Raw genomic sequence first — 12,917 nt, 5'->3', positions numbered from 1 at the left:
TTTAGGAAAATTTTCTGAAAAGCTATAAACTTCATCTAGTATAAAACATAAGGTCTAAGTCTCTATCTTGTCATTCAGAAGTAGCAGATAATCACTGATACAAATGAAATAAATTCACAAAGCAGACCTTTATAATTTATTTGATAAATCAATGCTGAAGCAAACTTAAATTAAAGTATAGGGACACAAAGTCTGTATTGCATTACAAATGTTTGTTTTGTCGTTGCATGAGTCAATGAACACGTGGCCTCATACACAATGTTTACTCTGCCAAACTGAGCACTGCTGTGTTAACACAATGTGAAATGTGAATTAAAGATGTTTTTATATACAATTTTTCTAAATTTGATTAAAACCTAATCTGTAAAGATATTTGTGGATATATTTCTGGAACTTTGAGCGTGTGTGTGTGTGTGTGTATGAGAGAGAAAATTGGTGAACAAATAATCTTATTATCAGGTCAACCTGTGGAGTTAGTGATTTGGGAAGAAAATGCCAAGGTATCTTACTGAACTCACATGCAATGTATTCCATGTTTTGCTTAAGGGTGTAACAAGTATGCTTTCACTGTAAAAACTTTTTTCTGCCTGTATTGCCTTCTATACATGATGGTACATTGTTTTATTTTTTAATACAATAAATAAAAAGGTATTATTTATGACTATGGCCATCAGTCAACACATTTTTTTTTCTGTCACACTAATAGTTTTTATTGAAAGTACTTATATAATTTTTACGCCATAGACCTTTCTCATCAATACTTTCATATGTTTGTTTACTAATACAAAAGAAGAAAAAAAAACTAATTGGCAAAATAATACAAAAATAGAATAAACAATCCAAGAGAAACGTAGAATATATATATTTTATTAAGTAGTTAAGGAAATGTTGACCCAGTCATAAAAGGAGTAAAATTCTTGTTTACTGCACATACAGTACAAACGCACACAAAAAAGCACAGACGACAATGGTAGGGGAGTTCTTGAGTTTATTGTTTACACAAAACAAATTTGAAAATATAATCCCATTCATCCCAACATGACTAAAATCAGCTCACTTTTAAGGAAAAGGGCAAATTCTATGTTAAGTAGCTATCTTTAAAAATTTCAAGTCTCGTAAAATAGGTGGTTTCGGCTGTAAAACCATTTTGTTTTTCTTGCTTGCAGCCAAAATGATTGTAAACAAATAATTACGTGTTAAAGCTGTAGTGCGTATTTTCTGTTCCCCCGATGAGGAATTCTAAGTAATGACAAAATTGTTGGTGCGTCCACATGATACAAGTCTAATGTGATCACGCACACGCCCCCATCCCTCCTCCACGCAGTTGTTAGTAGCTAAGGAGGACACAGAGGATTAAAAAAAACATGATGGACTCTTCACTCAAGTTTCTGTGTGGTAAAGTCACCGGATGACACAATCTTCTGAACATAGTCATACTGAGAAATACAGAGAGAGTTTTGTTGAACTGATAGTCTTAATTAGCTTTGAAACTCATTAGGCTATGGCTTGAATGCAACGAACGTTTATTAATATCAAAACTTTACGCACTAAAGCCTTAACTAAAGTCATGTTTGCAGGTCCAGGTACAGTACTTTGAACCTAAACAGAATCAGTCCTAAAAAATATGGTTGGTATTCACTGAATAATTGGTATTCACAAACCCACATTGTCTATAGCAAGTAAGAATCCTTGGAGAAATGTTTTTTCTGTGCAATAAAAAAACGTATTGCATCGTGTTTACAGCTGAATTCTCTCCACTTGAGAGAGGCGGTTGTTTGCCTTTTGATACACACATACATAGTCTGAACATACATACAGACTCCCATCTTTTTTCACATATGCTGTAGAGAATGTTTTCTGGTTCAAAATGGTAGATTAGAGTAATTTTTGTTAGGCTTTGTCACCCATATGAGTAAAATACATTCCTTATGCCTTTTTGTGTTTATTCTATATATCAAACTGTGATAACTTGATAGAAAGTATGTCTCATTTGGGAATACCTGTAAAAACATTTTTTTTTTCCAATTCAAAGTTATTTTTTAGGGCTTGGCAATCTTGACATTCCCCAATAGTCATAATGGTACGATGGACAATGAACCCCCTTATGGCCCAATTTTTATATATTCTGTCTAGAGTATTAGGGGTGAAATCAATGTCATAGTCACACCATATCAGAAATGTTTCTGCAGATTTTTTTAAATTGAACATGTTCATATTTTCAGAAGTAGACTGATCCGTGTGTTATACTTTTTTGTTGGGTGTGCACATGACCCTTTATCTGGTATCATCTGGTAGTGGTAGTATTATCTGGTAGTGCCGTCTCAATATCTTTCCATCCTGAGATGTACTAGAAAATGCCAGCAAATGCTCTTAATTGGGCAAATATTTAGGCAGATACACCCCAAGATATTTAATTGATTCTGCCTGCCAATCAAAGTTATAATCAGACTTACCTGGAGGGTTATAATTATAGACTAGCACCTGAGTCTTCTGTACATTTATTGTATACCCTGACAAAGTTCAAAATAATAGAAGTGAGTTCATTAAATTGGAAAGAGAGATCTTTAATATGCTTGATTATACAAACATATAATATATTACTCTATTTCAAATATATTTTTATATTTAAATTATCTTGTTTGAAGGAGACATTTTATTTTTGTTCATCAAATCAGAAACAAGCAGGTAGCAAAAACAACTTTCAGTGAGTTTTGGTGGGGCTACTATTCAATACCGCCTACTAAATACATGTAGTAGTTCAGTAAAATATTTGCTTCTGAAATGTTGAGAAGCAGAATTATAAAGGAGCGTAATATAGCGCGAAGTAGAAGTATCTCAAAATTGTACTTGCAAGTGCAGTACAGTTTATCAAAGATCGTTTTATTATTTTCAGCAACTTACAACATTTTTGGACCACACTTTGTCCCAGTTGGTTTTAAGTTAAATTCTTTGCTGATTGTTTGCCACAGTTTGCTTTGCTTTGGTTGGCAATCCACACAGGAGTCTGGCTGTTTATAAAGGTAAGAGACATGCCCTTTAGCTTAGGGTGACCAAACACCCTCTTTTGCCCGGACATGTCCACTTTTTACGTACTGTCCCAGGCGTCCGGGGGGGGGGGGGGGGGGGGGGGGGGGGGGGGGGGGGGGGGGTTATAAATTCATGAAAACGTCCGGTTTTGCTGTTTTTCATGGGACCATTAAGCGTGTACTTAAATTGACTGGCGCTTTGCACACAATACTGTGGTACTTTCTTGCGTGACGTATTTACCAAGAGGCTGTCTTATGGGCGGCTCTGCGACGCGCACATACAAGGAGCAGATCAGACGGAGCACATACAGGGAGCAGATCAGACAGGGAGCACATACAGGGAGCAGATCAGACAGCGGAGAAGATACAGGGAGCAGATCAGACAGGGAGCACATACAGGGAGCAGATCAGACAGGGAGCACATACAGGGAGCAGATCAGACAGGGAGCACATACAGGGAACAGATCAGACAGGGAGCACATACAGGGAGCAGATCAGACAGCGGAGCAGATAAAGGGAGTAGATCAGGCAGCGGAGCCGAAGCGTAATTTCAGCTTCACAGTTGAACTGCAAAAAAAACTTTCCACGTACCGTCCCGGTTGGTACAAGTGGGAGGCGGAGTGCACCGTGTGCAAAGCTAGCACATATGTTTCAGTGTCTAATAAAGGTGCTGGAGATCTCAAAGCTCACATAGACACCAAAAAACCTTAACTTATTACATTGAAAAGGTTTTAAGAGAAATTTAGTTGAAGCTGGATTTTGAAGCTGACACAGAATAGGTCCTATTTAGAACATTATTTCACCTTTATTTATTTATTTGAAAAGAGAGCTATTGTTTTATTTTATTACATAAGTTATTTTTGTACCATTGAGACATAATAAAGCATGTTCAATAACCTCTGAGAAGCCTGTCTGAATTTGTGTCTCGAGGCTGCGTTGAGTGTCCTCTTTTGGAATTCAAAATATGGTCCCCCTCCTTTAGCTTAACTGTAATTTTGGAATGAAAATATATGCTAGCGTATGGGATTGGCCCACTAATTTTAACCAAACTTTAAATTAGCCAAAAGGATTGTAGCGTTGCAGAATTGCTGAACTCATTTGCAAACAGTTTGCAAGTCAACATTAGCTATGTTTGTGATGTGGGGTGGAGGATACCAGAAGTGTCTGTTGAGCAAGACCTCTCAGAGTGTTTTGCTGTTGCTCCTCATCCTGCTCTTCTGCTTCATCATTGTAGGCTACTTGTGCAAAGAATTATGAACAAAGTCATACTGTACTACAGAGCATGAACTTTTATGACTGTCTGTATAGCCAGCATCTAACTTCAACTACTCTGCTGTGCTGTAAAGTAATGCCTGGCTGTGCGAGACAAGCGTCTAGCAACATTGTTATGGATTCTGAGGTCTCAGCCTGGCAACCACTGTGAACATCAAGTCTGGGAAGGAGAGGGTGGGGGAGATGACTCTCCAGTATTTAGAATTTGTACTGCAGCTAGTATTTTAAAAAACTAGCTATCAGAATTACACATTGCACCTTTAAAGAATATCCAACAAGGATAGGATGAAATGCCATGAATTTTTTAACAGATGTTCATGTTCATATTTTTACATTCATATTCTTTATGTTTATGTTCACATATACATATACTCAATGGGTTGGCCCAACATTATGTACACATGGCAATCACACCTGATTGCCACTATCATCCCTGTGCATTTTATTGTATTTATTTTATTGTACCTTATATATGTGCGTGTATATATATATATATATTCTTGTGCTTTTATTTATTGTGTTATCTATTTATTTATTCTGTATTACCTTTTTGTGCAGCACTTTGGAAACTTTGTGTTTGTTAAAATTGTGCTATGTAAATAAAGTGGATTGGATTGTATTGGATATTAAAAGGTTTTTGCAACTTTGGGTTAGTGATCCCCAGAGAGTAAAGTCAACATAACTTCTCACTGTTATTATAGTTATAGTAAAATGGAGCATGGGGATTTATGTTTGTGTTGTTGCCCCCCCCCCCCTCTTTTTTTTTTGTCTATCAGTCTGATTGTTTGCATGATTCGTAAAAAAAAATCAAAACAACGGAGACGGCCTACACACTGAGTAACAGTGGCCATAAGACAGAAACTTTGCAGTACACCAATAGTGTAGGCTTTTGTTTCTAACAGTTAAATGCTTTTCTTATTATAATATGTGGTGTTCTGGTAGCTGCCAGTTTCTCCACTGCTTACTTACTACATTCGGTCCCTTCATTAGCCCATCTGGAGCATTGTTGCACGTCAAAACATGGGAAACAGATTTGTCCTAATGAAGCTCCACAGATAACAATAGGAGCAGATCCTAATGTGGGTTGCCCTTCACGCAGGTCAAGTACACTACACTGCTTCATTATTTTAAGTGGAAAGAGCAAGTAGATATTAGCAGAAATATTGTGACAGTGCTGATTTTAAGCTGATCATCAATTGTCATTTAAGTTGTTGGAAAAGAAAAAGAAATCCCAGAAAGGAGAATGCTGGGTTACTTGCAGAAGTAGTTCTTTGAGTCTGACAAGTGGTGCAGTGACAGCAAAAAATGGATCCTGTGACCATTTAGTGATGAAGCAGCAGCACTTTAACTGCAGCAGAAAAGGATCAGCAGTTTGAAATGTCAACAGGCTCCCTGTCAAGATACTGATACCCCCCTTGTGAAGTTCTGGATGGGTTGTCAACACTTACAGCAAAGCTAAAGAAATGTCTACATGAAATGTTTGCAAAAAATAACATCTTTGGCAACTTCATCTCTAAAAGTGCACACTGCGGTAACTAAACAACAAATGTAAGTCTCCTCCGCAACAAAGTGTAAAAACATGTTCATTTGTGCAGATTTTGAAGATCAGACAAATAAGTATTACGTGATGTAAATGATGGCCTTTTCTTAAGTACCCTTGATAAGCAACAGGGGAGATATAGCATGGCCTTTTATCTGCAGTAAATTACAGTAATTAAATAATTTTTCCATGACAATGCTGGGTCTGGCAAAATAAGTCTAATACTGCTTGTACATGGGGTCAAAGATCATACAATAAAGTAGGATTTTGATGCAACCAAAGTGGCGTATGTATGACACGCCAATTTGTATGCCATTATTGGCGTGTTATGAAGATGCATACTCATGAATGTATATCAATGCCGTTTGGCTTCCATTGATTAACATTACCTTGCGATTGAGTGTTAATTTACGCCGTAGCGAGCAGTATGAAAGGGCGAAGTCCGCATAGGGAGGTTGGTCGGGATGGACGATGGGTAGAACACAGGACAGACCCACGTGTGACACTCGTGTGACTTTTTTCCTCAACCATTGCTCTCTTCTTTTACTAAACCCAACCCCGTTCTTCTTTTCTTAAACCCAACCGGTTCTTCTTTTTTTATAAACTCAACCATAGCTTTCTTCTTGCGATAACAAACCAAGTGGCGTGTACGTGTACGCCCACTCTATATAGCGTAGACATACTGTACACGTGAATAACTCAAAAAACATACAGATAACACTCCACTTGGCTTTACACACTTGGTGTGTATATTTACGCAATTAATGCCATGTTGAACAATTAGACAAATTTGCACATGTTTTGACAAGAGGCTTTTTTTCCCCGCTTCATATCGGACAAGAACAACTGTTACACCAGAGTTTCTCATCCTTGGTTTTGAAACACTACAGGGTGTGGTTTGATTAGCATGCCCCCAGGTTATGGGGGAATGACCGACTAACAGTGTTTGATTTATTTTTAGTTTTAAAACTTTCATATCATCAGAGCTTCCTTTTGTCTTTGCATACAAAAATAAACTATTTTTATAACAACTTCAGAACTCTAATTGCTGGGATCAAGTCAAGCCAAAGGCCAGAAAAGGTTGAGAAACCCTGAGTTACATATCCAATTTTTAATACATTTCATATTTACATGAATTATTCATCCAAAACATTGATCACAAACATATATCTACATACTAAGATAAGTTCAAATCAATACAACATTAACAACACCTCATCGGCAAAATGACACTTTTATAGATGTGTCATCCAGAACGCTGCCGTTTGTGTGTGTGTGTGTGTGTGTGTGTGTGTGTGTGTGTGTGTGTGTGTGTGTGTGTGTTGCGCAGCTGAAATCTTAGCTATAGCTGCAAGCAGCTGGTATACTGCATGGATACACACAGTGATATATTAAATGTTTGTAGTGATATGAATCACCTAATAAGGAATTACTTGCACAATGTCTTCATATTAAATGATATTAAATTTAATGTCCACTTGTTAACCACAGAACAGGATATTAGGCTGGACCCAGAGAAAGGGGCTGACTGACAAACTACTATATATGACAAACTTCTTTGGCTAAATGTGTGCAAACTCAATCAAAATGGTATTTTGAACAGACAGGTTCACCAAATAGGCCAATTTGACTATACTGTATGCTGCAAATTTTTGTAAATGTGTTTAATGCAGCTGTAAATAAATGAGAACATTTTTGTTCAGCATATTAATTCAATCATAATGTTAAAATAAAATGATCGATTGGGAGTTAATTTGTAGAAATTACAGTGTGTAGGCCAATATGTGCATGGTTTCTCCTGGCTCAGCATATGCTTTTGGTGGGGGGGGGCACAACTATGCACGGCAGTAAGCATGATCGATACGCGCACAGTAAATTAACCTTATTTTTATTTGACAGAATTCTATGCAGTAGATAAACAAACAAAAAAAAAAATATATATATATATATATTGTGCTTGAGTAAATGAAGCCCCAATTAGCAAAACTGGTTAAAAAATAATATTAATATTTAAGAGAGTCCAGTACAGCCTGACTCTGGAGATAAAACTGAAATTAGCTCTTATATTAATTTTTTTGTTCTGGTTGTTCAATGGTTGTTTAGTAAATAGGTTTTAAACACATTAGAGAAGATTTTAATGGGGGGGGACCTGATGTGTTCTTGGTGGTAATGTTCCATTCATAGTGCTTACTAGCTGTACAAATCCAAAATTGCACGTTATTTGGATTTTTTATTGTGGGGCCATGTTGGATGGTATCATCTCCCGAGAGGCTAGCTCCTGCTGAGCCCCTTCAGGTACCATTCTCACACTCAGACTGCCACCACCTGTGGTGCTCGGGTTAACACGGAACTTTCTATTAACTGGGCGTACAGCTCTGAGAAACTGCCTCTTGAAGGTCTCACTGAGGATAATGTAGAGGAATGGGTTGATGCAACTGTTAGCATATCCCATGCTAATGGCTATGTTGTAGGCATAGGAGAAAGCTATGCTTGGCTTCTGCACCCCTAGATGGATCAGCTGAAGGATGTAGTATGGGGCCCAACAGATGAAAAAAGCCAGGCAAATAGCAACTGCCATCCGGGTCACCTTTCTGGTGCGCACCCTCAAACTCCATGGAGGCAGTGGTGCAACGCTAGTGGACATGTGCTGGAGGATTTTGAAAAACACCAGGCAGATGATGGCCAAAGGTATAGCAAAGGCCAAGAAGAATTGGTAAAGCGTAAACCAGTATATGTCAGTGACTGCGTCAGGCAGAAGGAGAGCACAGGCCACTAGGCCATCAGGTAGAGGCATCAGGCCTGCATACATCCACACGGGGATGATGGTGAGTAAGGACAGACCCCACATCAGGCCAATGACCAGTGCTGCCACACAAGGTGTGCGGATGTAGTTGAAGCGGATGGGATGGACTGTAGCCAAGTAACGATCGAGGGTCATTGCAGTGAGGATGTAAGTACTGACAATCTGGCTATTGGAGTCAAGCGCAGTGATGACTGTACACATTTCGGCTCCAAAGTGCCAGGTGCCGTTGCCCAGCAGCTGGTGGATGAGGAATGGCATACCAAGGAGGAACAGGAGATCAACAATTGACAAATTTAAGATAAATATGTCTGGAACAGTTTGCTTGGCACGGCACTTAGTCTTTTTCATTATGGTGTAGATGACAATACAGTTCCCCATGATACCCAGAAAGCAGATGATGCCAAAGATGACAGGGAGCATGGCACTGCAGTGAAGAGCCCCATCTACAGCTGGAGACAAGAAAAGAAGGGAGCATGTATCAATCATGGTGTATGATGTGAAATCTTACATTGAATCAGTATGGACAGTGTTCAATACAGTCATGATCAAGTCACAATGGTATATTAGCAAGAACTAATAACAACAATACTAGTTTGTTGGGGGATTATTACATGAGCACACCCATTTGGACATACTTCACAGGGCACTTGTACATCTTCTCTCTCTTGACTTTATGATGCTGGGATTTTCTGTAGATGTGCATGTTTGTTGGCTCTTCCAACACAGCACACAGCAAAGCCAGATGATGATTGGGGCAGAAATCCTGGCACAGGTCTTTGTAATGATGTAATCTTAGAAGAATATATCTAATCCTAAAACAATTCTTACCAAACCCAGTCAGTTTTTGACCTTATATTTTGCTGGGGAGAAATAACTGATGAATATCCTCTGTTACATTCATGTTTACAGTGTGCATGGAATATATCACCTAATTCTCTTTATAGTTTCTAAAGTTTAGAGTCCAATTTCTTCAGTGTCTTTCTTTTATATGTCCATATATACAAGGGAGTAAAGCATATAATATGTAAAGAAGGAAACTTGGCATCTGTAAAAACAAACAAACAAAAAAACCGTCGTGGCAGAAAATAACGGACTGACTAAATTATAGTTTAAAAATATACATTTAAGAACTAGCCTACTGCTCTTAACTGAAACCATTCAATGAGTCACTTGTCATTTGCAAAAAAGCGAGCAGTGGAAATTAATATAACTTAGGAAATGTATATTTTAGCCCATGAGAGAGAGTGAGAAACGATATATTTACGCAACATAGTGTTGTGGAAAATTGATCTTCGAGGTAAATTTCCTGAGTTCACATTCTGCTAATTTTTGAGGCAAAGACAAGGCTACCGCTGTTAATTTGTGCAAATGATTAGTAGCCTAATCCTTGAATGGTATGATGGATCAATTCAGAGCAGTTGTCAGTATATAATTTTAGGGTAATTACGCATTCAGTTGGTCCGCAATTGTTTCATTCCAGCTTTTTTTTTTTTTTTTATCAAATAATGTTCTTCACGTTCTCATACTTTCACAAGAAGCTGATGCTCACTTTGTATAAAATATGAACAATGCGTATTCACCATTTTTGCATCAGTAAATCTGTGATCGTCCTTGCGGTCTGTTAAAGGAAATTGCCGTGAACGCGCATCTATCTGAATTACTCCTAACAGGCGGCAAGCCAGGCTGCACAACTTAGACTAAATCAAGCCTATCGGTTATCCATGTGCAACCTACCTGTTGTTGTTGAATTAGTGTCTCCGAGGAAAAAAATACTATCGTTTAAGAAATCCATGGGTAGCTTAAACAAAACAGTAAGTGCCTGCTTCCCAAGTAAATTGCATCAGGGTAAATCCTGTTTTAAAAAATGAAATCCCTTACAGCACTAGCAGTGTGTTATTCTGTAAGCATGCACTGCTCTGTGCCGTCAGTGAGGATAATGTCGTTCAACTGTATGTTGATTAAGAGCCTGTGAGAGCATCTTGACTCGGAGTCTGTGACGCTCTCAGTGGAGTTGCAACTGCGCTAAGGTGTCAGTCAAGCTGGCTAAAACTCGATCAGAATATTGATTACTTACCTATCCCCAAGAAGAGAGAGTGAGTGAGTGAGTGAGTGTGTGTGCGTACGTGTGTGTGTGTGTGTGTGTGGGGGGGGGGGGGTCTACGCATTCATGCACTATCAACCACAGAGGGCTTTGCTGCCATTTGAAGTCCTCACACGTATCCTTTGTAAAGTTGGATTTGTGTGACTATGACAAGGTTGTGAGTCACACATAATATGCTTTTATTTTATGGTAGTATTTGTCAACTAGGGCAATTAGATGACAAGTTTGACTAAATCAAAACGTGAGATTACTGGCTGAGGTGGAGAAAACAAAACTATGTGTGGTGTTTGTGTGTGTGTTGTGTGTGGGGTGTGTGTGTGTGTGTTTTGTGTGTGTGTGTGTGTGTGTGTGTGTGTGTGTGTGTGTGTGTGTGTGTGTATGTGTGTGTGTCTATGCGTCCATGCGCTAAACCTCCACTGGAACATTAGTAGGCCGATCCTAATTTGCCATCTGTTGCAAACAGAAAGGAAACTAGGATTCATTAATGCTTGCGTGAACTGCAGCAGCATTAGGAACATCATGCATTTTAAACATATTTCACACTCCCTGAAGAATGGGTGTTTAAATAGTGAAATATTGCCTCCTGCATGTGCAATAGAGCAGCACAACTCCACAGCTATAGTACAGATGAAAACCAGTTAAACTTGTCCACTGGCATCTACTGCTACCTATAGCTTGCATATTCTTTGGAGTAGTGAAGTGCAGAGTAGGGGAGTTTATGTCTAAGCCAATGAGATGCTATAATTGCCAGGAATTTAGATGTACTGTCAAAGGCAAGAAAAGATGTGCTAGGTGTGGGGGCAAGTATGAATATGGAAAATGTGGCAAAGAAGTTAGACTAAAGTGTTGTAATTGTGGAGGGAATCCCAGTGTGGCCTCCTGGTGGTGTGAGATATTAAAAAAAAGAACTGGAAGTGCAGAAGATAAAGGGGAAATCCTTTACAGCACAAGCAGTGTGTTATTCTGTAAGCATGCACTGCTCTGTGCCGTCAGTGACGATAATGTCGTTCATATATTGATAAAGAGCCTGTGAGAGCATCTTGACTCGGAGTCTCTGATGCTCTCAGTGGAGTTGCAACGGCGCTAAAGGTGTCAGTCGAGCTGGCTAAAACTCGATCAGAATATTGATTGCCTACCTATCCCCTAGAAGATTGAGATATTAACAACAACAAAAACGGAAGTGCAGAAGATAAAGAGGAAGGAAAAGTCATCATATTTCAATATGCAGTAAAGTTGTCGTAAACAATCAAAGGAAGAAAGCTGAATATAATAAAGAGCAGTTGTCAGTAAAGGAAAAGCAATATAAATAATGACTGGATAGAAAAGTAGAAGAGAATAAGAGGGGATAAATTGAAGTAATGTGGTATAGTGTGGTGACTTTATTGCACACAACACACTGTGGGTTGTTGGAAGTGTGGCAATGAACATATAACAGAGGAGTTATTGGATGAGAAAAAATGGTATGCATAAATGATGGATGACAACGATAGCCATTAACACAAGAAAGCTTGATCTCACATTGTTTAGAGTTCTATGGCTGCTATTTATGACTTGTGTGTATTGGAAAAGAACCATCGTTAGTAGTCATTACCCAGTGTGTAAGGTCCCTATGGAAAGGGCAGTGATTACAGATAGCAGGGGAGGGAAGTGGATGTTTGGAAAAGCTGACTGTGTGAAGTTTTAGGAGGAAAGTGACATGCTTTACTTTGATTGATTGTAACTTAGATATATAGGCGTCAAAATACAAAATACGGCAGGGCATACTAGCTGCAATGGGATCCATACCCAGGAGTAAAGGTAAAGGAATGAGGAAAGCATTGCAATGGTGGGATGACAAATATTAAAAAAATAGTGAAGGATAAGAGTAAAGCTTTAAAATTGTTTAAAAGAACACATACGGTCCAGTCACTTATTTAGTAGAAGAAGGCACACGCAGTAGTCAGAAGAACAATAAGGAAACAAAGAGAGAGTATTGGATGAAGTATTGGTGGTGATGGAGCAGTGGATATGACACATGCTGGGGGACCCGGGTTAATTTCCCACTGCGAAACATCAACCAATGTGTCCCTGAGCAAGACACTTAACCCATAGTTGCTCCAGAGGTGTGCGGCCTCTGACATATATAGCGTTTTTAAGTCGCTTTGGATGAAAGCGTCAGCTAAATGATATGTAATG

General features: G+C 38.6%; 1 protein-coding gene across 1 annotated transcript; it reads right to left on the bottom strand.

The window, feature by feature from the left end:
• Positions 1-8,000: 8,000 nt before the first annotated feature.
• mchr1a (melanin-concentrating hormone receptor 1a) lies at positions 8,001-10,529 on the bottom strand. Its single transcript, XM_032538060.1, has 2 exons — positions 10,376-10,529; positions 8,001-9,090 (listed from the first exon to the last, which is right to left on the bottom strand). Exons 1-2 carry the CDS (start codon positions 10,431-10,433, stop codon positions 8,069-8,071), a joined length of 1,080 nt encoding a protein of 359 aa, XP_032393951.1. The 5' UTR covers positions 10,434-10,529; the 3' UTR covers positions 8,001-8,068.
• Between the last annotated feature and the right edge of the window lie 2,388 nt (positions 10,530-12,917).

This window comes from Etheostoma spectabile, chromosome 2, assembly GCF_008692095.1.
Source record: "Etheostoma spectabile isolate EspeVRDwgs_2016 chromosome 2, UIUC_Espe_1.0, whole genome shotgun sequence".
Classification (NCBI taxonomy): Eukaryota; Metazoa; Chordata; class Actinopteri; order Perciformes; family Percidae; genus Etheostoma; species Etheostoma spectabile.
The sequence above is the reverse complement of the archived record's forward strand: the minus strand, read 5'-3'. Positions and strand labels throughout refer to the sequence as shown.